The sequence below is a fragment of the Balaenoptera musculus genome, chromosome 19, assembly GCF_009873245.2.
Source record: "Balaenoptera musculus isolate JJ_BM4_2016_0621 chromosome 19, mBalMus1.pri.v3, whole genome shotgun sequence".
NCBI classification, from domain to species: Eukaryota; Metazoa; Chordata; class Mammalia; order Artiodactyla; family Balaenopteridae; genus Balaenoptera; species Balaenoptera musculus.
In genome coordinates, this window is record NC_045803.1 from 392,046 (window position 1) to 419,223 (window position 27,178).

Consider the following 27,178-nt stretch of genomic DNA (forward strand, 5'->3'; position numbering starts at 1 on the left):
ATCACTATGCTCATCCAGGTGTGTTCTCACTGCTTGTCATTGGAGAGAGCCTTAACTGTCCCTCAATCTAGCTTTTGTAGTTCTCTGTTTGGGACCAAATATTTTTACTTTAGTTGAAAAAGCAACCCATGCATGTGGTAAAGAATTAAAAAGGAGGGAAGCAGATGAATGAAAAATGAGCCTCTTTCTCACCTGAGGCCCCTCCTTGGAGACCACAGTTGTTGATGTGTTCTTGTGTATCCTTCTAGAGGCATTTAATGGGGGCGGGGGAAAGGGCGATCTCTGGACACCTAGGTTGTAGGTTTTTGTGTTCTACCTTGATTGTTCTCTTCACGGTGTGTTCTGGAGGCCATTCCGTGTGTGCATGTGTGTCTGCCCCAGTCTTTTTAACGACTGAGAGAGAGATTCTGGGCTGTTGAACACATCGTCGTGCTGAGAGGGTGGCATGCCGGGAGGAAGCGTGGGAGCTCTGCACACTGCCCCCTTCCAAACGCTGCCCTATTTTCATTTGGTTGTTCCTGAGTTACATCCTTTATATAAAACTGGTAAACATTAAGTAAAGTGTTTTCCTGAGTTCTAGTGAATTTCAACCTGAGGGGCCTGCGTGTTGTGGGAACCACTGATTTTGAAGTCTGCTGAGCAGAAGTGTGCGTAGCCCGTGGCAGGCATCTGAAGTGGGGACAGTCTTGTGGGACTGAGCCCTTGACCTGTGGAGTCTGCGCTAATTGTAAGCAGTCAGTCTCAGAATTGAATTGTTGGGCACCTTTTGTGTTAGAGAATTGGTTGGTGTTGAAAAAAAACTACACATACGGTGTCGGAATTAGTGTCAGAAAAAAGACGCCCAACATCAATAGGGGGAAAAAACGAACCTCAACATAAACCTCACATCTTATACAAAAATTAACTCAAAATTGATGGTTGACTTACATGTAAAAAGTAAAATGGAAGTCCTTGGGACTTATAAACAAAGAGTTCTTAAACTTGACATAAAACGCATGATCCATAAAAGAAAAATTGATAAATTGGACATCTTCTGAATTAAAATACTTTGTTCTGCTAAAGGCTCTGTTAAGGGAATACAACTACAGACTGGGAGAAAAGGTTCACAGACCATATATCTGACAAAGTACTTATATTTAGAATATAAAAAGATCTCTCCAAACTCAACAGTTTTTGAAAACTAGAATATGGGCAAAAGACATGAACAGACATTTCATTGAAGAGGATATACAGATGGCAAATAAACTTGAAAATATGCTCAACATTATTAACTGTTAAGAGAACAGACTTGTGGTTGCCAAGGGGGAGGGGAGTGGGGAGGAAAGGACTGGGAGTTTGGGATTAGCAGATGCAAACTAGCATATATAGAATGGATAAACAGCAAGGTCCTACTGTATAGCACAGGGAACTATATTCAATATCCTGTGATAGACCATAATATGGAAAAGAATATGAAAGGGAAAAAATATATATGTATAACTGAGTCACTTTGCTGTACAGCAGAAATTAACACAACATTGTAAATGAAATATACTTCAATGAAATTTTTTAAAAAGTTATTAACTGTTAGGGAAATGCAAATTAAAAGCACAGCGAAATGTCACTACACATCTATCAGAAAGGCTAAAATAAAAAACAATAACACCAAACACTGGTAAGGATGTGGAGAAACAGGTGCACACATACATTGCTGGTGGAAGTGTAAAATGGTCCAACTACTCTGGAAAAGAGTGGCAGTTTCTTTTAATACTAAACATGTGCTTACCATGTAACACAGCAATTGCACTCTTGGGCATTTATCCCAGAAAAATGAAGACTAACGAAGGTTCACACAAAAACCTGTACACAAATGTTTACAGCAGCCTTATGTGTAATAGCAAAATTTTGGAAACAACCCAAATGTCCTTCAGTGATGAATGTTTAAACAAACTGTGGTATATCCTTAGCATCAATGCTACTTAGCAATAAAAAGGAATGAACTGAATGGATCTTAAAAGAACTATGTTTGGTGAAAAAAAGCCAATCTCTAAAGTCCACATACTCTATGATTCTGTTTATATGACATTCTGGAAAATGCAAAACTATACTGGGGAAAACAGATCAGTGGTTGCCAGGGTTATGGGTGGGGGAGAAGGTCACCAGGAAGGAGGTTTTTTTTTAAATTTATTTTTTATTGGCATATAGTTGATTTACAATGTTGTGTGTACAGCTAAGTGATTCAGTTATACATATATCCATTCTTTTTTATTTTTATTTTATTTATTTATTTATTTAAAAAATCTTATTTATTTATTTTTGGCTGTGTTGGGTCTTCGTTGCTGTGAGCAGGCTTTCTCTAGTTGTGGTGAGCAGGGGCTACTCCTCGTTGTGGTGCGCGGGCTTCTCATTGCAGTGGCTTCTCTTGTTGCGGAGCACAGGCTCTAGGCACACGGGCTTCAGTAGTTGTGGCGCGTGGGCTCAGTAGTTGTGGCTCATGGACTTAGTTGCTCCACGGCATGTGGGATCTTCCCGGACCAGGGATCAAACCCGTGTCCCCTGCATTGGCAGGTGGATTCTTAACCACTGCGCCACCAGGGAAGTCCTATCCATCCTTTTCCCATATAGGTTATTACAGAATATTGAGTATAGTTCCTTGTGCTATACAGTAGATCCTTGTTGCTTATCTATTTTATATATAGTAGTGTATATATGTTAATCCCCAAACTCCGAATTTATCCCTTCCCCCCAACGTTTCCCCTTTGGTAACCACAAGTTTGTTTCGAATTCTGTGAATCTGTTTGTTTTGTAAATAAGTTCATTTGTATCATTTTATTTATTTATTTATTTTAAAATATTTACTTATTTGGTTTGCCAGGTCTTAGTTGTGGCAGGCGGGCTCCTTAGTTGTGACACGTGGGCTCCTTAGTTGTGGCATGCGAACTCTTAGTTGCGGCATGCATGTGGGGTCTAGTTCCCTGATCAGGGATCAAACCCGGGCCTCCTGCATTGGGAGTGTGGAGTCTTAACCACTGTGCCACCAGGAAAGTCCCTGTATAATTTTTTTTAGATTCCACGTATAAGTGGTATCATATGAAATTTGTCTTTCTCTGACTTACTTCACTTAGTATGATAATCTCCAGGTCCATCCACGTTGCTGCAAATGGCGTTATTTCATTCTTTTTCGTGGCTGACTAATATTCCATTGAATATATGTACCAGATCTTTATCCATTCCTCTGTCAATGTACATTTAGGTTGATTCCGTGTCTTGGCTATTGTAAACAGCGCTGCAGTGAACATTGTGGTGCATGTATCCTTTCGAACCATATTTTTCTCTGGATATATGCCCAGGAGTGGGATTGCTGGATCATATGGTAGCACTGTTTTTAGTTTTTTAAGCAACCTCCATGCTGTTCTCCATAGTGGCTGTGCCAATGTACATCCCCACCAACCGTGTGGGAGGGTTCCCTTTTCTCCACACCCTCTCCAGCATTTATAGTTTGTAGACTTTTTGATGATGGACATTCTAACTGGTGTGAGGTGATACCTCATTGTAGTTTTGATTTGCATTTCTCTAGTAATTAGTGATGTTGAGCCTCTTTTCATGTGCTTTTTGGCTATCTGTATGTCTTCAGGAAGGAGTTTTTGGTGCAATGGATCTATTCTTTATTCTGATTGTGTTGGCGGTTATATAAGTTAAAATTCATGGAACCGAATACCGGAAAATGGGAGTATTGTTGTAAATAAATATGCAAAATAAACTGTTCAGAGAAACATTTTTAAAAAAATCAGCTTGCACAAAATGACAGCCTCATAAACTGCCCTCTAGAAAATTCTGGAATGGGAAGCAGCATTCTGACCCTGGCCCTGTCTACCGGAGTGGCGACACCTATTTGGGGTTTTGGAGGACATCACTCACCCCAGTCGCTTCTTTTACGTTTTCCTCCATTTCAGCGGCTCCTGAAGCCCCCAGCATGGCTAGTCTTCAAATTCTGTCAATTCCCTGCATATGCAGAACCCTTTTTTTGACCCCACATCCCTGTCTCTCAGTGTCCCCACCTCTATTTCTTTTTCTTTTTAATAAATTTATTTATTTTTATTTATTTATTTTTGGCAGCATTGGGTCTTCGTTGCTGTGCGCAGGCTTTCTCTAGTTGCGGCTCGCGGGCTTCTCATTGCAGTGGCTTCTCTTGTGGTGGAGCACAGGCTCTAGGCGCACGGGCTTCAGTAGTTGTGGTGCACAGGCTTAGTTGCTCCGTGGCATGTGGGATCTTCCCAGACCAGGGCTCGAACCCGTGTCCCCTGCATTGGCAGGCGGATTCTTAACCACTGCACCACCAGGGAAGTCCCTCACCTCTATTTCTAAGGCTGTGGGTCTCTCTGTCTCTGTTGTCTCCCCGTTTCTGCTTCTCACCTTCTCTGTCTCCATCTCTAGGTCTTCTTATCTCAGGGTCTCTGTTTTCCCCATTCGAGGCCTGCCCATTTCTACCTGTCCCTGTCTTGGGTCTTTCTCCACATCAGAGTCTCCCAAGCTCTGGATCTCCCCTTCTCTGAGTCTGTCTTCCTCTCATTCTCTGTGTCTTCATCTGTTGGTCTCCTTGTGTCTGTGATCCTCAGTATCTCGCTATCTTGGGGACTCTGGGCCTTCTGGTCTCTCCATCTTTGGGTGTGCGCGCCTTTTGTCCTCACCTTTCTCTCCCTCCTCGTCTCTGCGTCCGTGTCTCCTCTTCTATGCCCCGCTCTCTGTCTCTGCGTATGTGTCTCTTCTCTTCCTTTCTCCGTCTGTCTCTCTGGTCTTCCCTTGTTTATGCCGTTGCCATGGCATCAAGGACGGCGCAGGCGCAAGGGAGGTCGGACGCCAGGCTAGGCTAGCTCGGCCTCTGATTGGCTGTCTGGTCTGCCGTCGCGTCCTCGCTCTGCCCACGTCCGCGCCGATGACCTGCTGCCTTCTGGGCGTCGCAGGTTCCGCGCACGCGCAGTCTGGCCCGACGCCATCGCGCCGGGCTCCTGGGGCCGCTGCGCCGAAGGAACGCAGGCTGGCGGCCGCGACGTACCGTTCCTGACAGGCGAGTTGTAGCGGCCCGGCTCGTGTACGCACGCAGCTGCGTTCCGAGGTGACCGGAGGGGGCTTGACGGCTGAGGGTGTCTGTGGTGGGCGCTCAGGTGGGAGCAGGGGACGGTGCCAAGCCGCCCTGGGCTGCGGCCTGGAGCGCGGGGTCGTCTCTGCCGGCCAGTCGCCCTGCGTCTCTACCCCGTCACCCGGACGTGGGTTCGGTTTGAGTGAGGTGCCTGCCTGTGCTCTGGGACCTCTTAGGTGGAAGAGGGAAACCCTATCGGGGAAAGGGCAAGAATGGGTCAGCCGGCAACGGGCATTGAGGACCACAGAGGATTGCTTTTGGACCTTTTTAAAATAGTGTCAGATAGGACTTCTGCATACCCTTTGTTCAGATTCACCTGTTGGTATTTTATGTTTTGCACACCTCTGTCTCTCTCCCTTACCCCTCTCTCTCTCCATTTTCTCCGCCCCCCTCCCCAATCCCATCATACACAGACCTGCCTCTTAGCTGACTGATCGGAGGCCAAGTTGGACAGTTCCACCATCCTCGACTCCATACCAGGGTCTGGTCCCTGTTCCTCCAGTCACCCCAACAACCTCCTGTAGTCGTGTCTTCTCCTGCTCCCCAGCCAGTTCAGGGCCCGGCGTGACACATTGTTGCTTTTCCTCTGCTTGCTCCTTGGGACTGTGACTTCCTTAAATTCCTGGTCTTGAGGCTTTTGGGGCGCCCAGGCCGGTCACGCAGGATGTCTCTTGGTTGTCTGTCTCTCGTGAGCGGGCCCAGTGTGCGCGTTCTTGGCAGGGACTGAGGAAGGCAGCTGAGATACTAAAGACGCTCCTTACTCCACGTGTTTTTCATTCTAAAGGCACTTTTTTCCTCTTTATAATGAGTGAGTAATCTCTGCATGAGGCCAGGAGACGCTGTGAATACCGAGTCATCTGATGTGGAAATGTGGGGAGAAGGCGACATGGGGGCAGGGCTGGGCCTGGAGGTGGGAGCGAAGCTTGAGCTCTGCACAGCCCTGTGTGAAGGGGATTTGCCTCCACCCTTCGGGATCAGCTGGGGATGGGGAGAGGGCTGGCCAGGACCTGAACTCCCACTCACAGGCCCGTGCCTCTCACTGTGTCGGTACCTCTTTGTCCCTCTGCAGGTGTGGAGTCTGGCTAAGATCCCAGAGCATATTGTCATCCCTGGTCTGTCTCCCTCGGAGCCTCAATCCCGTGAACTCACCCTTCACAACAGGCGCTTTGCATGTTTGGAAAGATGCTGCCTTTGGGGAAAGCGTTTGCCACCCCCAGGAACTCCCCAACTCCCCTGGAATTGCCCACACTGGAGTCAACAGCTGGGGACCAGTAGGAGGGGCCCAAGACCAACCCTGGAAGGGCTCCTGCTGACCTCGAGTTCTCCTGCCTCCACTTCTGGAACTTTGTCTACCAGGAGGTGGCTCGGTCCCACCAGGCCCTGGCCCGGCTCCGGGACCTGTGTTGAGAGTGGCTGCAGCCTGAGGTGCACTCCAAGGAACACATGATGGAGCTGCTGGTGATGGAGCAGTTCTTGGGCATCCTACTTCACAAGCTCCAGCCCAGGGTGGTGGCAGAGCAGCCCAAGAGCTGCAAGAAGGCAGCCTCCCTGGTGGAGGACCTCACCAAGGCCCTGGCGGAGCCAGGTGAGGCCACCTCCCCAGAGGAGAGTATGCCTTTGAGGAATGGGAGGGGATCAGCCCTGGAAGGAGTGACATTGACAGCATGGAGCCCAGACCCCAGCCAGCGGGTTACCTGAGAGAGTTCAGTTCCCTCACGTATAAGAGGCACAGAAGCTAAACACTCTGAGCTGGTGGGGCAGCTCCTCAGTCAGCAGGGATCTGGCCCCCACCACCCTGCCCAGGGGCATCACCCTCATGGGCCAGGAAGGCTGCTTGGGTTTCTGCCCTCACATCTGCCTTCCAGATGTAAGGAAGCAGGAGGAAGCAGCCCCTTAAAAACTAAGTAAGTATTCTCGGCACACTTCCGTCTCCTTATTACGGGAAGAAGGGGAGCACTGGGGCTGGGTGGGCAGTCTCCACCACATCTGAGGGCAAGGCCTATGGACTGGTGGTAATGGGGCCCTGGAGCCTTGGGCTCGGGGTCAGAAGCCTGGGTCCATGTTTGTCCCCCACCCCCAGCCCTGTGAGCTTACTGTGAACCTCTTGGGCTCACTCTACCCTTGGGTGTAAACGGGGATGCCATCAAGATCTCCCTTGGGGTCCACCCACAGCTTTGAGCAAGGCGGTGTGTCACAGGGAAGCACGCTGAGTCTTTCCTGTCTGCCATTTCCAGGTGGGCCAGCGAGAGCCAGCGAAGACCTGGAACCCAGTAAGACCCAGGCACCCCCGAGACCTGTGAGTGACCCACCAGCTCTTGGGTACGCGTGGTGGGCCAGGGTCTGTGGTTGGGAAAGGCCAGGAGAGAGCCATCGTGCTGGTTCTTGAGGGAGCCCGAGGGAAGCCAGGTAGCTGGGGCCTGGAAGTCTGTGCTGTAATTTCGCCTTCTCCCCACAGGCTCTGTGAATGTCACGAGTATTATTTTTAATTAAATTCCTCTTGAGATGATTCAAATTGTACGTGCTTATCAGAAACAGTGAAAAGCATCGAGGTATAAAGAAGAAAGTAACAATCTCCCCACTCCCTCACACCCTCTGCAAATCAAACCAAGGTGCGCACCCTGGCGTTTGCCCCTTCGTATTCTTTTGTACATCTCACCTGAGTGCGTACACATCTCACCTGTGTATGCACACATCTCACCCATGGGCCTGTGCAGAGGTTGGCAGCCCGTTTCCCTGGAAATGATGCCTGTAGCACTGGCTGTTTGCATGGAGCAACCCCTCACCCACCCAGGCCCCTCCAGGCAGTGGCTCAATATCCAATGCCATCTCCTCCTCACCTCCATGGCGTTTCACAGGATCCACCGTTCGTTGTCCTAGAGTGGGAATTTTGCTGCCGTTAAGGTTTCTGCCTCTTCCTGTAAATCTGCAGTGAAACGTCCTCAGACACGTGCCTGGGTGTGGGAAGTTAGTTCTGTTTGGGTAGGGTGGGATCCTCAGGACCATTGGACAAAGGGCATTTCCACATGGTTTTCCAAAAGTTCTATAGCATATATGTACAGTGCCAGCATACAAGGGTGCCTATTTTCCCACATCTGTGCCAGCACTGCATATTGTTGCTTTTTAAGATCTCTACCATCCTGATGGGTAGAAAAGTGTGTTATCTCTTTTTGGCTTTTCTTTGAATATCTAGGGCCACTGCTGAGCTTGAGCTGCTTTTTGCTTTCTTCTTGGCTGTTCTGCTCTGTCAATTGAGGACACATGTGGGGTCAGTGGAACCCTGGGACCTTCTGTGATGTGACCATGCTGGGGCCTCCCTGACTGGCTTGGGGGTGCTCAGCTGTGAGATCTAGTCTTCTCAGCTTTGCCTTCCCTTCTCCCCAGTCTCTTCTGCTCCAGACCCCGTGCTTCTGGAACAGGAGAGCATCAGGGAGGAGAAGACCAGAGAAGCCAGGCCCACAAAGGCTGAGCCAGAGGTGGGTGGGTGGGAGCCCACTTGCCCAGCAGCTCACAGGGCCTGTCCCACCCTGTCTTATCAACCTGCCTCCCTCCCTCCCTCATCAGTGTGCTGCCAGCTGCCCTAGGGAGGCCAGAGGACGAGGAGCTAGGGTGGGCTGAGGTTCCAGGCCTGGGCACCCAGGCTGCTGCCTCCCCAGGAAGCTAAGGGACGAGCCTGGCCCTGAGCAGTGGGTGAGGGTGGGGGAGTTCTCTGAGACCAGGGGGAGGGCTCTGACTCGAGCCGTCCCAATGCCTCCTGGGGAGTGCTGGCCAGGTGGCCCCTGACTGCAGGCTCCCCCCCAACCCACTTTGTGGTGACTCCATGGCCTCTTCCCTGTCCCTCTGGCTGTGTCTGGTGCACCCTTAGTCCCCCCGAGGGTGCACTGTGGCTGCCAGCGGCAGCTCCCCTCCTCACCCTTCCTGCTGCGTCTGCTGTCCCCAAGTCCCACCTCCCACCAACCAGGACTCCTGGCCTCGCCCGGCCCCCCACCCAGCAGCCACCTCCCCACCCTCGTGCACCTTGCTCTTCTGCATCGAGACTCAGGTTTTGTTGCCCTTGGGCCTCACAGGTCCCTCAGACCTCCTGGGCTGGGCAGAGTGCAGGGTCCCTGGCCACGTGGGCCATCTCTAGCCATGTGCTGCCCTGCAGTACATGAGCCTGGGGGGTGTCCCAAGGGAAGCCCTAGGTGGGCAGCACTTGCGGGGAGACCTTTGTGTGTATCTCCCGTTCATGGATCATCTCAAGAGCCACACCAGGAAGCTCTACACGTGCCAGAGCTGTTGGAAAACTTCCACTTCAGCCTGGCCCTGGCTGAGCACCAGAATTCCCACGAGAAGGAGAAAGTCAATGCATTGGAGAGTGCCCTGGGCACCCCTGTGCTGCATGTGGAGCCCGTGCCAGTGGAGGATTGGCAAGCTCCTGGAGAACATGGAAGGTGATGTTTTCCCTGTGCACTCTGAGGCACAGAGATGAGCCACTTTGCTGTAAGCGCCCCCAGGGAAGGACAACTACCTGCCTGAAATTTCAGAGTAACACATTGGGCTCCTTCAAAACCCTTGTGTGGCTTCCTGCGGTGTCTGTGTGGATGTAAGTCTGCTTGTTTTCTAAACGAGCTAAGGTGGCTGAAGCACTTAGAACCCAGGAAGGGCGCACATGAAGCCCTCACCTTGCAAACACAGCTGCAAAGATGCTTACCTGTGAGCACAAGCCGCCAGGAGTGAAAGAAGACTGCTTTCTTCTCTGACCGTTTCAGCACCACCCACACATTGGAACATTGGTCTTTGTGCAAAGTGTAGAGTTGCCTTAAGTTGTGTGATTTGCCAGCTCTTTCTTGAAGTCAGCCTTGTCTGTTCCTCTTGTTAGAACTTCCCAGGGCTGCTGTTCAAGCAGAAATCTTGCCTGCTGTTTTGTTTTTTTCGTAAATATGTGATGGCAGGTTTACTTCTGAGTCCTCAGTAGCGTACCGTTCTCCATTTTAACTCACATGGGTATGGAGTGGCTTACAAAGATCACAGAAACACTCGGAGCCTAGTAATGCAGTGTTTTCAAACCATGTCTCAGCCCATTAGTGAGTTGCAAAATCAAATTAGTGGGTGGCCACCGGCATTACAGAGCAATGAAATAGAATAAAATAGGTCAAAATTCATAATGTAGTAAAGGCAAATATTGTTTTGTGAAACTTTTCAGCCATACATCTAAATATGAGAACTGGTTGCAATGTAAAATGTATATCTTACTAGGCAGGGAGTGGGGGGTACTGTGATCAAAACCAGTTGAAAAGACCAATAAAGGTTGATGAGATCCGTCTGCGTGGGCAAGGGGAACTTAACTCCTTGGGCTACGTAAGGCGATCTTTTGAGTTTTGCATTTAATCTCAGGTTGCAGCATTGTTTTCGTTGCCTGAGCATAAATTTAACTGCTTTCTGTGGATAGAGAAACTGGTGCCTCTTTCTGTCACTGTGTTTGGGCAGGCAGTCTGTTGTAATGGTGCCCGATATCACAGGGGCTTAACATAATAAAGGATTTAATTCCTCACTCACATCACAGTCTTATATGGTGGTTGCTGCTGCTTGAGTGTTAGTGGGTTCACACGGAGTGTCAGAGGGTAGCTGTGTTCATAGGGATAGGGGGAAGGTAAACCACATAAATGGAAACCTGGCAAGATGGGAATGAGTTCCAATGGGAGGGAGATGCTTAAATACCTTCCGTAATGGACTGAGTTGCGTGCCACCGCGCCCCCCTTCCCTCCTTCCCCCTGCCCCCAGCTCATATGTGGAAGCCCTAACCCCTAATTTAGAGATAGGGCCTTAGGGAGATAATTAAGGTTAAATGAGGTCATATGGGTGGGGCCCTAATCCCATGGGACTGGTGTCCTTATAAAAAGAAAGAGCAGAGATTGCTCTCTCTTGCCAAGTGTGCACAGAGGAAGCTAGGAAAAAAGGTCTCACCAGAAACCAACCCTGACAGCACCTTGATCTTGGACTTCTAGCCTCCATAACTGTGAGAAAATAAATTTGTGCTGTTTTAAGCCACCTAGCCTGTGTGTTTTGTTTTTTATTTCTTATGGCAGCCTGAGCAGACTAATACATGACCCCCCTTATTATTTGGGTTGATGAGTTTTGTAAATCAGTGTCAACCAGTGCAACGGTCTGGAACACAAACAGCCCAGTTGCTTAAGAACTACTTTGACATTTGTATTCCTTGAACTTTCAATTTCAGGTGTGGTGATTTTTCCTAAAGAATTAGTGGGGAAAAAAAGGAGAAAGCTACATACATTGAGAGGCTGAAATCCTTTCTGGATCTAGGTGGAATACTAAAAGTATAATATATACAAGTGACTAGGATGCCTATTTACATGGAGTTAAATACCCAATTACAGAGGAACGATGACTTAAATTTTGGTAGAGCCGTTCAAAGGAATAATGAAGCATAATGATAATTAAGAAGACTATGTAGCAACATGGAAGAAAAATTTCTAAGTGTAGCTCAAGGAGTAGAATACAAATATTTGTTACATTGTAACTATAAAACATGGTGGAATTTTGGCTGCATTTGTTTTTGGTTTTTGAATTCCCTTGAGAATTCTTTATTTACAGCACTTCTATAATAAAACTCATTTTTCACCATTTTGAAGAAAATTCTCCCAATCATGGAAAACTTAAAAAAAAAAAAAAGAAATGAAGGAGAAAAAATTTTTTCTCATGTTCCCAGCTCATAGGAACTTTTGACATCTCAGTATCCATCCTTCCAGTCATTTTTCTGTGTACAAGATTTGGCATGTATGTGTTCAGTGCATGTATAAAATTTGTGAGCATCTTCATTATAAATGTGTGTGTGTTTCTTGAGTATCCTGAGTGAGGGATCAGTCCAGATTCACTGGGCCTGTCGCTCACATGACTGAGAAGTCCCTCTTTGGGAGGAAGAATTAAAAATTACTAAGATAAAATGAGGTGTTTGTTAGGCTTTGGAAGGGGTGCAATAGAGTGAAGGACCTTGGAGTTTCAGCTTCATTTACTTCATGGCCACTCCATGAAACCCGATCCTCAAAACATAATGTAACTCAGGCCTCTCTCAACCAGTGAGCACCTGAGTTTATAGAAAGGACAGTTTCCAGAAGTCTCAGTGAAACAACCAGCTCTCCAGCTCCAGCCTCTGGCCGACAAAGACTGTCTCTTGAGAGTTAGGCTCCTGAGAGGCCACACACAAACTGAGGCAGCTCTTAGGGAAACCCTCCCAGGCTTCCCAGAAGTGTGGGGAAAGGAGCGTGGCTTCTGCAGTAGGAGGGTCTAGTTTCCTGTAGTGGAGACTGCTCTGAGAGGGAGACTCTGGGACAGATAAATCTAATCCTGCCCAGGTTCTTACCAAGTTTCTTCTCAATGGTTCATGTCCCTGCACCTTTGGATGGGAGTTAAGACCCTCAGCACAGACCCATTTTCCCTAATGCCTGACCCAACACAGCTTCCCCTGAGGTTAACAAGTGGGGATATCTGGCGATATTTTTGTCTCTCTGTAGAATAAGTCATCCATCTGTGTGCTTTACCATGTGTTGGGCAGGGTGGTGATGGAAGAAGAACAGCAAACAAATTCTACATTTCTTTTAGTAGGTTTGTTTTTTGTAGTGGTTTGAGAAAAGCAGCTCTGAAACTATTTTACAAGTATTTTAGAATTCAGCAAATTAGTAAGTATGTTTATTTTAGGGGTCTCAGCATTCTCGCTATTGAAGAGGGACATAAAAATACGGGGAGTCACAGATTGGAATGGGAGGTATTTCTGTGTATGTATATGCACCCATATACCTTTTTGTGTGTATCTATATAAGTGTTTTTACATGCGCCTTTATTTCCTAGCTCAGCAGTGGACAACCTAGTAGCAATGAGCACACCTGGCACTCAGATTTGGTCCTGAATAGCATCCCCTACTAAAATGAACCAGTTCTTTGGACATGCAGAAATATGACTGATTTCGGGGCTGATTTCAGGGTAGAAACAAGATGAGCTTATAACATCTTATACTGAAAATGATGAAGGCATGTCACAGGGATGGCAGGAACTTTCCTGAAGGGACTATTATTGGCCATATCTGGGACAACATGAGCACCAAAAAACCTAAGGACAGCAGTAAGTCATAAAACAGGTGTTCACCAAGGCATCAGGGCAAGCCCCTCTGAAAAAGCCAACAAACCACAAGTGCAGAGGCTCCTAACGTGAGACCCCTCCCACCTCCCAATCCACCACACAATAATGCAGGTGTTATTATCTCTGGCCAACCTTCACCTTGTCTCCTTCTCTCTATTCTGACTGACTTTGATGCTGCTCTTCCCAGCACATCTAATTTCCTTGAGGACAAGAAGCTACACAAGGATAGAAAAGCACAGGCAAAGGGAAGAGGATACATGTAATAAAGGGAGGGAGGACAGAACACCTGACCAAAGGACCAAGGCTATTGAGCTGCCCTGTCCTGTACAGCTGCTCACTGGCTACATGTGGCAAATGAGCACTTGAAATGTGGCTACAGCAAATTAAAATGTACTGTAAATGTAAAACACACACTGGATTTCAAAGGCATAGTATAAAAAGAAAGCAAAATATCTCACTTGTGATTTTTTTATATAAACAACATGTCAAGATGGTAACATTTGGGATATATAGGGACAAATAGTAAATTAATTTCACCTGTTTCTTCTTTTTAAATGGGACTATTACAATATATTTAAAATTTACCAATGGGGCTTACGTTGTGTCTATTGGAGAGTGCTGCTATGCACTATTTACTGATTTTCTTGTGGTGTTTTTTTTTTTTTCACTCTCATAGTTCTTTGTTTATTCACTTATTGTTCTCCGCCCCCCCCCAACTAGAAGGTAACCTCAGAGAAGGCAGGACCTTGTCTGTCTTGCTGACTGTATCCTCAGAGCCTATGACAGTGCCTGTAGTAGGAGTGTATAGACATTTAATGAGTGAACAATAAGTGACGTCTCTCCATCAGTTTGAGTAATTTAGAGATGATTATGTTGGTATCATTAGTCATGATTATGTATACACCCAAGATGCATTTTTACTATTTACTTTGCAACTTCTGGTTACTGTTTCCATCAATCTAATTTATATTCCTCCCAGTCATCTCCCTCTCTTGCACAAATTTGACTCTCCAGTGTGTGCTTTAAAAAACAATATTGTTTTATTACTACCAGCAGGAGTGGCCTGCATGGGGTGGTGGGTGTGCCTGGCTCAGGGTATTTGTGGGCTGTGAGGGGTAGATGATAATTGGGAGGCTGAAGGAAAGGGAGTGGGGCTGGAGGCCAGGCCCAAAGGCTCCTCTGATTTACTTCTGGGAAGAGGTAGACTTAATAGAGGAGTCATGGCAAGCTACGGCCAGGCCGCCAATAAGATTAAGAAATTCTTGGAAATCTAGCTGCCCATCAGAGTCGAGGTCCAGTTTCTTCATCATGCGGTCAAGGACACTAGGGTCCTTCTGGTTCTTTGTGAAGGCACCCAGCTCAGTATTCATGAAGATAAGGAACTCGGCCTTGGAGAGTTTGCTGTTGTTACCGTCCCTTCCAGCATGCTTTTGGAAAACAGCAATCAGAGACTCAATGCACCGTTCAGTCTCTGTAGGGCTGGATATTTTTGCCATGTTCGGAGAGGAGCGAGGCACGGGGCTGCGAGCGGGGAGCGGCGTGGCAAGCCATGATTTTCTCACGTGGTTTTTAAATGACTGAAATTAAGTCCAAAAAAGAGGGGGCATTCCACAAGCATACTGAGGAACAGTATTGGAAGACTATTTGCAACATGGTTTCCCCAAGGGAGAAATTTCAAGTTACCTGGAAGCTTATATCCTAGCATTGTGATTAGAAAAGTCAAACTGATCGTTATAACCCTAACTGATGGTTAGTGACCAAAACCAGCCAATGCAATTTACATATGGGTTCTAGTGAGGGTGACAAGTCACTGTTTAAGGATCACGGTTGTCAGGGTGACTGCTGTTAGTGGATTCAGGATTCAGTGAAATACTATAGACTGCCTTCAAGTTAAATTTTATAAAAACAAAAGCTTATTAAACACCAGGATAAAGAATCAATGAAAAAAAAAACAGTTCAAAAGATTAACTTGTACATTTCTCAAGAGATAAATCTTGCAAAACATAAGGTTCCAATGTGAGTGTGCTCTTGCTCATAAGATGGTGGCTTAACAAAGAAAAAATCTTCCTCTTTTTGTGAAACAGCAACATCTGCATTTCTAATGCCTGTGAGTCCTGTAGAAAAATTTATAGCAAGAACAGAGCAGCAAAAGCCATCTCAGAATCTGCAAGACTCCATGGAAGTGGCTTTACATTTCAAGTCTTCCTATACAAATCTTTTCAATTCCATTGCATATAAAGATTAACTTATTGCAACATAATGCATATAACTACTTTAAAATCTGTTTATAGTACATGGATACTTTGTCATATGGCATTCACATCTGTGAGGCTGGTGGCCATGTGCCTTGACCAAAGAATTTACACACAAATCAGAAAATTTTGTACTGAGACAGCTGAATATTCATGGTGATTCCATAAAGTGCCACTCTCATGTCTGGAACACTCTGCCATATTGTTTTTAGGAAATATCAGAGTCAAGTTGCACCATTCATGAGCAACCCCTGCCAAGAAGGTAATGTACAATAATGATAAATTCTGACTGCGTTTGGTTCTTTTATATGAAAGGCATTTGCTGAGTTTGTCACCTCTTTGAAAATCTCTGGTTTGGAATATGGTGGATCCTTAGAAGCCACCCCAGATCCACTACATTTTTTTCCATTTCTCTTTTGTAGGTTCTATAATGAAGCATTAGCGGCCACTCACGGCTGAAGGTCCTCAACAGTGATTAACTCCACACTTCCCTACTGTCTGGATGAGCTGATATCCCGGGATGGATGACCCAGAGCTCGGTATTCCCACAATCATTTCCGTAAATGTGAACTCTCTGTGGGGGTGTGAGGAGTTTGCTGAGCATGAAGTCTTGTGTATAATGTTTGTGTTGTTTCTCAGGAGTATGACTGGGTCAAATCTAGTAAGCGATGCGCTATGGCTTAAGGCTTTGCTGGGTCCCGGAACATGTGGAGTGGGTCTACCCAGCATGAGTTCTCTGGTGCTTGGTAAGGGAGGAGCTGTGTGTGAAGGCTTTCCCACAGTCCCTGCACTCATATGGCTTCTCTCCTGTGTGGATCCTCCGGTGCTGAGTGAGGTGGGTGCTCTGCCTGAAGGATTTTCCGCAATCCTGGCACTCGTAGGGCTTTTCCCCAGTGTGTGTCCTCTCGTGCTGGCTGAGCGATGAGCTGTGGCTGAAGGATTTTCCACATTCATTGCACCCATAGGGTTTCTCCTTGGTGTGAATCCTCTGGTGTTCTATGAGGAGGGAGCTCTGGCTGAAGGCCCTGCCACACTCGTTACACTCGTAGGGCTTCTCTCCCGTGTGGATCCTCTGGTGTTGAATGAGTGGAGCAAGCTGGCTGAAGGCTCTGCCACACTCGTTACACTCGTAGGGCTTCTCCCCAGTGTGGATCCGCTGGTGTTTGGTCAGGGACGAGCTGTGGCTGAAGGCCTTCCCACACTCGCTACACTCATAGGGCTTCTCCCCGGTGTGGATTCTCTGGTGCTGAGTGAGGTGTGTGCTCTGCCGGAAGGCCTTCCCGCACTGACTGCACGAGTAGGGCTTCTCACCCGTGTGCGTCCGCTCGTGCTGGCTAAGCGACGAGCTGTGACTGAAGGTTTTCCCACACTCGTTGCACCCGTAGGGCTTCTCTCCTGTGTGGATCCTCCGATGCTCGGTCAGGAGCGTGCTCTGGCTGAAGGCCTTCCCGCACTCGCTGCACTCGTAGGGCCGCTCGCCTGTGTGTGTCCTCTGATGCTGAATCAGTGGTGTGATCTGGGTGAAGGCTTTTCCACATGCCTGGCACTCGTAGGGCTTCTCCCCCGTGTGGATCCGCTGGTGTTTGGTCAGGGACGAGCTGTGGCTGAAGGCCTTGCCGCATTCTCCACACTGGTAGGGCTTCTCCCCAGTGTGGATTCGCAGGTGCTGGGTGAGGTGGATGCTCTGCCGGAAGGCCTTCCCGCACTGACTGCACGTGTAGGGCTTCTCACCTGTGTGCGTCCGCTCATGTTGGCTGAAGGAGGACCTAAAACTGAAGGATTTTCCACATTCACTGCACTCGTAGGGCTTCTCACCTGTATGAGTTCTCTGGTGCTGGATCAGTGGGGCAATTTGGTTGAAGGTCCTCCCGCACTGAGTGCACTTATAAGGCTTCTCACCAGTGTGGATTCTCTGGTGTTTGGTAAGTGCTGAGCTGTTTCGGAAGCCTTTTCCACATTCGTGACATTCGTAAGGTCTCTCTCCCGTGTGTGTTCGGTGGTGTTCGATGAGTGCTGAGCTGTGACTAAAGGCCTTTCCACATTCCTGACATCTGTAGGGCTTCTCTTTTGCACAGGTTTTCTGTTGAGTATCTGAGTCCGGATTCTCCCTCTTTCCATGTGTTCCCCACATGGGGGGGCCTTGCCTTTTAGGAGTCATTGGTTGAGTTGGGAGATCAGGCCTCAGACTCAAGTTTTCCCCAAACCCATTCCCCTGCTGCTGCTCCTGAGTGGGTGTCTTCACAGGCATGAAGGCAGTCTGCACCACATGGCTGTCTGGCCTCTTGCGACCCTGTTCCCAGTGGCCCTCAGCATTTTCACCCTTGGAGTTCCACAGACTTTCCCACAGGAACCTTTCTACCAGGGCATTATTGGGTATTTCTTCAGTTATGTCTTGCTTCACAGTTGATAGTTTGGTTTGTCTAGTTTCAAAGTCTGAAAGAAACAGAAAAATGGAAATGTCCCTTAATCCCAGTTCTGGGGGAAGAGTTTGTGGTGGCTGGGTGGGTGGATGGAAGAATAAAACTGATGGTTTTGAAAGGTCCAAGGCACAGGTGGCTTTGTCCATTAAAAAAAATAAGAGTTTTGCAAATCGGAGAAGGAACGGGAGAGGGAGGAGAAGCACAGAGAATAACCAGGGTGGGGGACTTGGTGTAGGGGTGTGGATGGGGTTTTCAGGGGGAGCACAGAGAATGAGGGTGGGAGACGGTGCTGAGGAGAGAGCTAGCATCCAGGGAAACTGCTGACAGACGCCCCGGGCCTGGAGTACCCCCAGCCCAGAGCAGAGCTCAATGGGCATGCTGAACAAACAAACAGATACATTTGCTCCTCCTCCTCCTTCATTTTGGCCCTCTCTGCAGAGCCATAGCTTCGGTGTCCCCACGCTGACACCGAACTGGCCTAAAGGTGTGACATGGGCACATTTCCCATTTATGTTACACTCTAGTGAAAAGCTAAAAATAAAAAAGGTCAAGCCAGATGTGGTTGGCAGAACAGTGGCTCCCAAATATATACACATCCTAATCTCTGGAACCTTTGAATCTGTGCTTACCTTACATGTCAAGGAGGAATTAGGCCGCTCATCATTTGACATTAGCAATCATCTGTGATTACCCTCATTGGCTTATCAGGGTGGGCCCAATGTAATCATAAGAGTTCTTCAGTGTGAAAGAGAGAGGCAGGAGGGACATGATGTGAGAAGGCTTGACCAGCTATTGCTGACTTTGAAGATGGATAAGGCCTTGTGTCAAGGAATGTGGGCAGTCTCTAGAAGCTGGACAATGAAAGGAAACAGATTTTCCCCAAACCCTCCAGAAGAAACACTGCCCTGCTGACACTGTACTGTAGCCCAGGGAGACCCATTTTGGACTTCTGACCTCTAGAACTGTAAGGTAATTTGTGTTGCTTTAAGCCACTAAGTTTGTGGTAATTTGTCACAGCACCAATCGGAAGCTGATATACTAAGTAAGGACTGGTTATTATTTGAGGCTAGGGAGACCCTGTTATAAACTCCCCTACACACTGGCCCATCCCTTCTTAGGCCCTGGTGATGGGCCACTGCTTACATAGGGTCAGGGCCTGTCGCCAGAGGGCCGGGACACTCCCACTCCCAACAGACTTGCCTGCTGGTCTCAGGAGCTGGACAAGAGGTATGAAGAGTAGAACTACCCAGCCAACCTACAGGCACATGGAAGGGCCCAGCCTGGATCCACCAGCCCACAGATGCATGAGTCATAAGTGATTCTTTGGTTTAAACCACTGAGGCTGGAGTGTTTGTTACATGGCAAGAGCTGGCTGTTGCATTGCCTTGGTGGCTTTGTGCTTGCTGTTTCCTCTGCCTGGAGTTCTGTCCTCCCAGATTGTTTCATGGTCACATTGTTCTCATGGTTTAGGCTTCAGCTCACACACCACCTCCTTGGAGAGGCTAGCCCTCATCTCTCTGCTCAGTCCTCACGCCAATCCTAGTCTCTACCTCAACCCCTGCTTCCATTTCTCAGCATTCATCATAATCTGTAATCATCTTGTTCACTGTTATTATTATTATTTTAGCTATTTATCGTGTGCCTCTCTCCCTCACCAAAACTGTAAATTCAGTGAAGATGGGAACTTGGTCTCACTCACAGCAAAATGGATGCTTGGCGAATGTTCCCTGAAAGACTGAGTAGTTAATTTGCTCTGAAGAATCTGAGTGCAGAAATGGAGAGAGAACCTGGGGGGTGAATGGGTTCCTCCCAGACCTGCAGGGCTTTCATCTCACCTGTGCACACACCTCGGGGGGCTCCCTTGTCCACCACCCACAGCTCCACCTCGTGCTCCAGCAGGGAGATGACGTCCGGCTTTGGGAGCCAGTGTCCTGCTCAGGGAGAAACCCATGGAGTGAGCATCTGTGTCCCAGGACCCTCCCCAGCCCTCTGCCCACTCCACCCTCAGTCTCCCAGGACCCAAGTGGCTGGGGTTCCAGGAGGCCATGGTGTGGTAACAGCCTCTGACATTCCTTAGGGACCTCCTCCCCTCACTCAGTCCCCGACCCCATCCTTGGCCCCGGTGTGGCCAATCAGAGCTCTGCTTCGTCCCGTGCCTGCAACAATGACCGGCCTGGAGGGGACCTGGCTGCCAAACCAAGACAACCCAGGGGCCTTCTATGGGTGCCCGGGACACAGAGCCTGCCTCTTCTGCTGGTCTCAAACCTGGGAGAGGCACCCTCTCAGCTGTCTTGTCACCTTCAGAGGGGCCCGTCTGCGAAAGGAGGCAGAAAGGGGTATGGGGGCGGGCAGCAGAGGGGTCCCGACAGCACCATAGGAAGATCCAGGTCTACCCGGGGTTCTGTGGTCACGGGACCCGGTATGTCCCTCTTACCCCATGACTTTCTGCTTCTGGCATTGTTAGCTAGGGTCTGTCATTCGCAACCAAAACACCCTAATTGACATTCCCTGCACTGAAACAGGTCCCTGAAGGCCAAGTATTTGCTTTTAAGGTATTTGCTTTTATGGCCTAGATCTACTCCCACTTTTATCCCAGGAAAATTAGAATCTGTACTGTAGGCAGACCATCAGGGGCACGGGGGTGGCCTCACCCACAGAGGCAAGGAGCCCAAAGGTCTCCAGCATCACATCTCGGTACAGGGTCCTCTGGGCCGGCTCCAGCTGCCCCCACTCCTCCCAGGTGAACTCCACGACCACGTCCTCAAAAGTCACTTGCTCCTGAAACGTCACACATGAGCATCCTCAGTGTCCCCGGCGTGGCTGCCAGTGGCAGCATCTGGTGAACGGGGGCCTTGGCCAAGTGGGTGGGAGGGTCTGGGGATTTGGATCAGGTTTTTACTGTGGGGGCTGGGACCCTGCTGGAGAAGAGTCTCTTGAAATGAGAAATGCTGCTGATGCGTCATCAATGAAGGGGAGGACGGTCCTGGCGTGTTGGGTTCACAGGAAGTGTGCTTGCGTGGGTGGCCCCTCCGAGAAGCAGCTGGGTCTGGGCAGCGAGGAAGGAGCATCTGAAAACTGTCAGGTTGGCTCCCTGCCTCACCCTTTGGCCAAAATAACATCCTGATGGGTCCAAGATGCATACATAATGAATGAAACAAAGCCCTCTTTAAGAGATGAGAGGGTCCATGCTGCCACGAGCACATTTTACGGAGACTGGGAAAGCTTAAGTGTCTTGCCCAAAGTTATAAAGCTAGTAAGCAGCAAATCCAAGGATTGAATTTGGGTGACTTTATTAAGAATCTGTTCACGTGTAAATTAAATTCAAGTACATGAAGATCCATGTATACGTGGAAAATCGGTGTGGTAGTGGGAGCATTTCAAAGCAATGGACACACCAGGGCAACTGGCCCTCTGTTAGGGGGAAAAATCAGTAGATCCCTACCTCACCATAAATAAAAATAAATTCCAGAAATCTTAAAGAGATGAATATAAAAAAGGAAAAAGTTGGAAAAGTATAGGCCATGAATTTAATAAATGGGTGGTAGAGAAAGTCTTCACAAATAAAATATAAAACACTAAAAGTCAGAAAGAAGAAAAATGAGTGTGGTAGGCAGAATTGTGTCACTACCATCCCTGGATTACATGGCAAGGAGGAATTAAGATGGCAGATGGACGGGACTTCCCTAGCGGTCCAGTGGTTAAGACTGTGTGCTTCCACTGCAGGGGGTATGGGTTTGATCCCTGGTCGGGGAACTAAGATCCCACATGCCATGGTGTGGCCAAAAAAAAAAAAAAAAAGATGGTAGAGGGTATTAAGGTTGCTAGTCCACTGATCTTAAAATAAGGAGATTATCCTGGAATATCCTGGTGAGCCCAATATAATCACAAGGGTCTTTCAATGGGGAAGAGGCAGAAAAGTCAGCCTCACAGTAACAGTATGTGAGGAAGACTCAAATGGCCAAAGCTGGCTTTGAAGATAGAAGCAGGTCAGGAGCCAAGGAATGTGGGAGGCCTCTAGAAGCTGGAAAAGGTAAGGAAGTGGATTCTCTCTTAGAGCTGCCAGAAGGAACACAGCCCTGCTGACACATTGATTTTAGCCCAATGAGATGTACTACAGACTTCTGACCTCCAGAACCATAAAATAATAAATTGTGTGGTTTTAAGCCACTAAGTTTGTTAGGATTTGTTACAGAATCGACAGGAAAATAATACATTCAGCAATCAAAATTCATGACTTCTAGATGACAAAGTCTTTACAAGCCACTTCAAGGAAGGACCCATGACAGCAGAATGAATATTTGCAACATAAATGGAAGGAAAAGGATTAGTGGCCAGCACATGCAAAGAGCTGACAAATCAGTAAGTAAAAGGCAAACAAGAGGACAGAGAGTCTGGTCCTTCTGAGAAGAGGATGGCTTAGCTCCCAGGCACGGATTGCTTTCACAATTGGCAGGTTTTTAAAAATATATACACTTGTTACGCCAGCAATTCCACCTCCCCTCCATCTCCCCCTTCCCCCAAGAACCTTGCTCCCTTGCTGCAATGTCATAACAGGCAACTGGTAATGGCCTCGATGCCCATCGTGGCAGAGCAGCCGAAGTCAGGTTCTGGAAAATCTGCAGCCAAGCACAAGATGGGGGGCACTGATACGCACAGCTGGGGAATAACCTTCCAGATGGAAAAATCCTGGATGGTGGGACGTTGCCAGCCCAGTGCTATTTATGTAAAAGGAAACAAAGCTCTCATTCTAATATTTGTCTGAAAATGTGTACATAAACACAGGAAAATGAGGCGCATGGAAGTGACAGCAGCGGCAACTTTAGATGGAAGCCTGGGAGACGGGGCTGAGGTGCAAGGGGGACTTTATAAGTGCTGCTTGACATTTTTATAATGAGACTATCATTATGGGATTGTGTGGCCTTAAAAAAATAAATAAGCCAATTCATCAACCTAGAAATCACTATGAAAGATATCAGGGTTTTGATACATTAAGAACTTTAAATTTGTGAACCTTAAAAAAAAATTCAGAGCAAACACATAGATGGTGCTGAAAGATGCATGTAGGATTGCTCACTTAATAACCCCAGGCCACGGGTGATCACATCCAACCACTGTTCACCCAGGGAGGACGCCAACGAAGTCACCCAAAATCACCCAGGGAGAAAGGGCTGAGACAGGATTTGAACTTGGGTAGTCTGGGTCCAGCGCGTCCGCCTACTGGCCATGTGGCTGAACCACCTCCCTGAAAGACAAGTGAGAGAAAAACACACCCTGGGGGTCAGAATGGAAGTTCTGGGCCGGCAAGGAACTCGCACCCTCCTATCAGTTCCTCCTTGGACAAACAAGGACCCCTGAGATGTCACAGCAGCAGCAACTGAGAGAGGGGCACGAGGGAGCCCCAGGGAGGCTGGGAACTTCCTGTGCCTCAGCTGCACCATCCACTGGTGTCCATACATGCAGTTGCCAGGCTGCACACTCAGATAAATCTACGCTGTGCATAAATGACGCCTGAATACACAGAAGAGGGGCTGCGGAGACAAAGAGCCAATGGAGAGTGGCCAGGAAAATGAAATGGGTGGGGGTCTCCAGTGGCAGGACCCCTGAGGACTGTTTCCTAGTCTTCAACTTTGGACATTTAGATAATGGGTTAACAGAACTACCATATGATCCAGCAATCCCACTCCTGGGTATATATCTGAAGAAAACAAAAGCAGTAATTCCAAAAGACACATGCACCCCAGTGTTCATAGCAGCTAAGTGTCCATCAGCAGATGAACGGATAAAGAAGATGTGCCATATATATATATATAAGTATATATAAGTATATATATACATATATATATCTATATATATATATGTACACACACACACACACACACATATAATGGAATACTACTCAGCCATAAAAAAATGAAATTTTGCCATTTGTGATGGCATGGATGGACCTGCAGGATACTATGTTTAGTGAAATAAGTGAGACAGAGAAAGACAAATACTGAGTATTATCTCTTATATGTGGAATCTAAAAAAATAATGAAATGAATGAATATAATAAAACAAAAGCAGACTCATAGATATAGAGAACAAGGCCAGTTTCTTCCGCGATCAAGTGGCGAGTTTATGATTTCCCTTAAGGCCCGTGAGGTTTGGGCAGACATCCTCCACAAAGGGATTTTCATCTCACAGAAGCAAGTGCTATGGATGGCTAGTGGGGGAGATGCAAGGTCTATAGACTTTGGCCATGTGGGCGGGAGTCAGGGACACAAGGTGGCCCACATCCTGGACCCTGGTCTACCAGGCAGAATCCGCCTCTGCTAGAATTTCTCCCACCAGAACTGGGCATCTGGGAGGTGACGCTGTGAAGACCCGGCCCTGGATCCACATGATGGAGATTCAGACTCCAGCACCAGCTGTCTTTTAACTGCGCTGGGCCTCCCTGCCCTCATCTGCAAGTTACTGGGAGCTCCCTGAGGGCTGTTGGGAGGAGTGAGGGAATTCACAGGAAGTGTGTACCCTTGGCCCGGTGCATAGTGGGTGGTTTACCTGAGGACCCACCGTTCAAACAGCTGTGCTGGGGGGCCCGGGGAGGTTTTATTTTCTCTCACCAACCCTCCCTGCTTGCTCCACACCTTCCAGACTCATTACGTCTCGCTCAGTGGTTATGTGCGGAGTCCTACCGAGTGCAGGTCACCATTCTAGGCACTGCAGAGGCCGTGGAAACAGGACAAACACAGCCCGCCTCCTGGTGCTTGTATGCTAGCTGCAGGGTCGGGGAGCTGGCAAAAATGAAAACCCCAGGAGAGGCCAGTGCTCTGGAGAAAATGGGGGGACGCTGCTGGGCAACCACACAGGGATCTGGAGGAGGAGCCATGAAGGCAGCAGGATGTGTGCTGGGCACTGGGGACCTCAGGGGGCAGGTGGTCTGAGCCAGGCCAGGGGTCCTGAGCTCACGCCTGCCTCAGCCACTCCCAGTTGCGTGACTTGCCCCTGTGCCTTGATCTCCTCCTCATCCCACCTCGTGGGACTGATGTGGGGGCTGAACAGAGTGACATGTGTCCAGCACTGACCAGAGTTCCGAACATTCATTGTTCACCCATTCACTGTGCACCTACTGTGTGCCGGGCCTTTGCACGTGGCCAAAATGGCCAGAACTGCTTCCCAAGGCCCCAGGCCCCTGCAGCCGGCCTAGGAGCCCTGGTTCTCGGTCCTCCTGCCACACGTGTGCCTGGTCTTCATGTTAGGTGCCTGGCGTGGTCCCACCTCCAGGCCTTTGCTCATGCTGTTCCCTCCACCTGGAACATTCTCCCTGTGGGCCCTGGCCTCACCCTCTCCTTTCCTGCAGGTCTGTTTGGGGGCCACTTCCTCAGAGAGGCCTCCTGGGCTGTACTGGTTAATGCCTGGTCCCCAAGCCCACCCTCTTCTGGGCCTAATTTCCCTGCCCAACACTTGGCATGTTTACATTCCTCATGTGGTCTGTGAGCCCCCGGGGATGGAGATTTCTGCTCATTTTGTCTGTTCCTCTACCTGGAGTACCTGGAACGGTGCCTAGAATGGTGCCTGCTCATTGGCAGTGCTCAGTACAGGTTGGCCAAGTGACTGGATGAAGAGAGTGAGCTGGGAGAACAGACCTAGAGCCCTGTGTTGAGAAAGTGCCAGACACATCAGTGGGATGGATGAACCATGTCTGCCAGGGTGGCACGGGGCGGGGGGGAATCCAGGAGGTCTTCTCGGAGGTGGTGAGGTGAGATGTGGAGGAGGACATGGAGCTGATTAAAGCACATTCCTGGTGAGGGCAGAGGCCCTGAGGGCAGAACGAGCCTGGTGGGGACCACAGGTAGAGCCTGGGAGGCCTGAGAGTGAGGTGGTGGTGTACTCACCGGGTCCCTGGCAGTGAGGAGCCCGGCGGTCATTCCCTCCTCCTCGGGCCTCTTGCAGGAACAGCCAGCTCCTCGGCAGGCAGTTCTAGGGGGAAAGGGGATGTGAGAGACTGGACCAGTAACCCCAGGCCCTGGAAGCCCTGTGTGCAGGTGGAAGGAGCTCAGCACCCAGGCCAAACTCAACAGCAGTGCAACCTCAGCTTGGCATTTCCCGAGCTCCTGCTGTGCACCCAGGTGCTATTCCAGGCACTGTAGAAGTATGAGCTCAAATTTTCCTTACCCATTCCAGACAGGAAAACTGACCGCCAGGTGGGCAAGGAGCACAGTCTGGGTTGCACAGATGATTTCCAGGGTGATGACTTACTGTGACAGAAAGCCAGACAGTACGGGGGTCTTGGGCACTGTATGGTGTGCGGCAGCTTCCCTCTCATAAAATGAGGGTGGTGACCCAGCACAGAGCTTATGGGAATTAAAATGTGAAAACGGCTGGCAATGGAGCCCAGCAGGCAGCAGAATACACAGGAAGGCGACTGTTGCTGGGAGGGAAGTCTCTTGCTTCAGTCAGCATCTGTTTAGCATCTACGACATGCACGGCCCAATTCCCAGTGATTTACAAGCCGTTCCCTGGCTGATGGCCCAAAATGAAACTCAGGCCAAAGGTAGGACGTGTTTCCCTTCTCTCTGTACTGTCCCTTGACGACCCTGCCTATGCACCCCTGATTCCGCCCCATCCAGCTTGTGCTCCGTTGTCTTCATTGCAGTTTCCTGGATGGGAGTTATCTTGTTTAGTGATATTTTATGGGCTTATCATCATCTCCCTGACTCTCCTGCGGCATCCAGTGTGGAGACAATATTGGGGGGCTCTAGGATATAAGATGGGCCTCGCACCCAGGACATATAAATACCTGCTTGTTGAATTAATGAAGGAGCCTGGATGGTGCATGGCATGCAGTCGGTGCTCAATAAGATTTTAATACAATGAGTCTGTTTCCTGGGTCCCAGGTGGCTAGGATCAAAATCTGGTGCTTTGGCTCTCCCTCACCTTCATTCTTTAGACAGAAGTCCCTCAGGAAAGTGAAGCTCCAGAGATGACATTGTGGTGGGGCCTTGACCTTACCCACTCTCCAAACCCTGGACGTCCCACCAAAATAGGGAAGGGATGCAGGTCAGGCTGGCTCCAGGCTCTGAAGGGTCCGGCCAGCCAATCTCTTACTATGCTCGCGAAGCCAGAGACCCCAATGCCTTCCACCAAAGCCAGTACCCAACCCCTGCCCCAAGCCCTCCTCTCGGACCCTGAGACCACCCCCAAATCCACTACCCAAACCGGGCCCCGCCCACTCAGCCCCGCCCATACTACCCCCAGCGACCCGCCCTGGGCCCAAA

The 27,178-nt window shown here is 48.8% G+C and overlaps 3 protein-coding genes across 9 annotated transcripts; 1 reads left to right on the plus strand and 2 right to left on the minus strand.

Annotated features, from left to right (window-relative positions):
• The first annotated feature begins 4,964 nt into the window (after window positions 1-4,964).
• LOC118885861 (zinc finger and SCAN domain-containing protein 18-like) lies at window positions 4,965-16,043 on the plus strand. Of its 7 annotated transcripts, none has more exons than XR_005017563.1 (4): window positions 4,965-5,092; window positions 6,186-7,020; window positions 7,351-7,435; window positions 15,921-15,994. XR_005017563.1 is itself a non-coding variant. In XM_036835018.1 (4 exons), the coding sequence occupies exons 2-4, from the start codon at window positions 6,560-6,562 to the stop codon at window positions 15,955-15,957; spliced, it is 264 nt and encodes an 87-aa protein (XP_036690913.1). In that variant the 5' UTR covers window positions 4,965-5,092; window positions 6,186-6,559; the 3' UTR covers window positions 15,958-15,994. The 7 variants fall into 7 exon arrangements, 4 of the variants coding, with proteins under 4 accessions (XP_036690913.1, XP_036690914.1, XP_036690910.1 ...); XM_036835018.1 differs by having other exon boundaries at window positions 6,186-6,701; XM_036835019.1 differs by lacking the exon at window positions 15,921-15,994 and adding an exon at window positions 7,572-7,661 and having other exon boundaries at window positions 6,186-6,701.
• LOC118885860 (protein S100-A11) lies at window positions 14,263-14,811 on the minus strand. The gene has a single exon (XM_036835014.1). It carries the CDS (start codon window positions 14,740-14,742, stop codon window positions 14,431-14,433), a length of 312 nt encoding a protein of 103 aa, XP_036690909.1. The 5' UTR covers window positions 14,743-14,811; the 3' UTR covers window positions 14,263-14,430.
• ZNF135 (zinc finger protein 135) lies at window positions 14,809-26,888 on the minus strand. Its single transcript, XM_036835007.1, has 5 exons — window positions 26,701-26,888; window positions 25,796-25,880; window positions 20,570-20,696; window positions 19,754-19,849; window positions 14,809-17,931 (listed from the first exon to the last, which is right to left on the minus strand). Exons 1-5 carry the CDS (start codon window positions 26,736-26,738, stop codon window positions 16,217-16,219), a joined length of 2,061 nt encoding a protein of 686 aa, XP_036690902.1. The 5' UTR covers window positions 26,739-26,888; the 3' UTR covers window positions 14,809-16,216.
• Between the last annotated feature and the right edge of the window lie 290 nt (window positions 26,889-27,178).

Excerpts from the sequence above, each read along its gene's own strand:
- LOC118885861 (XM_036835015.1), top strand. The coding sequence starts at position 6,560 with ATGATGGAGCTGCTGGTGATGGAGCAGTTCTTGGGCATCCTACTTCAC. Across the intron at positions 6,702-7,350 it reads CAAGGCCCTGGCGGAGCCAG|GTGGGCCAGCGAGAGCCAGC; the intron begins GTGAGGCCACCT and ends TGCCATTTCCAG.
- LOC118885860 (XM_036835014.1), bottom strand. The coding sequence starts at position 14,742 with ATGGCAAAAATATCCAGCCCTACAGAGACTGAACGGTGCATTGAGTCT.
- ZNF135 (XM_036835007.1), bottom strand. The coding sequence starts at position 26,738 with ATGCACCATCCAGGCTCCTTCATTAATTCAACAAGCAG. Across the intron at positions 25,881-26,700 it reads TTCATTAATTCAACAAGCAG|AACTGCCTGCCGAGGAGCTG; the intron begins GTATTTATATGT and ends CTTTCCCCCTAG. Across the intron at positions 20,697-25,795 it reads TCCTCACTGCCAGGGACCCG|GAGCAAGTGACTTTTGAGGA; the intron begins GTGAGTACACCA and ends GTGACGTTTCAG.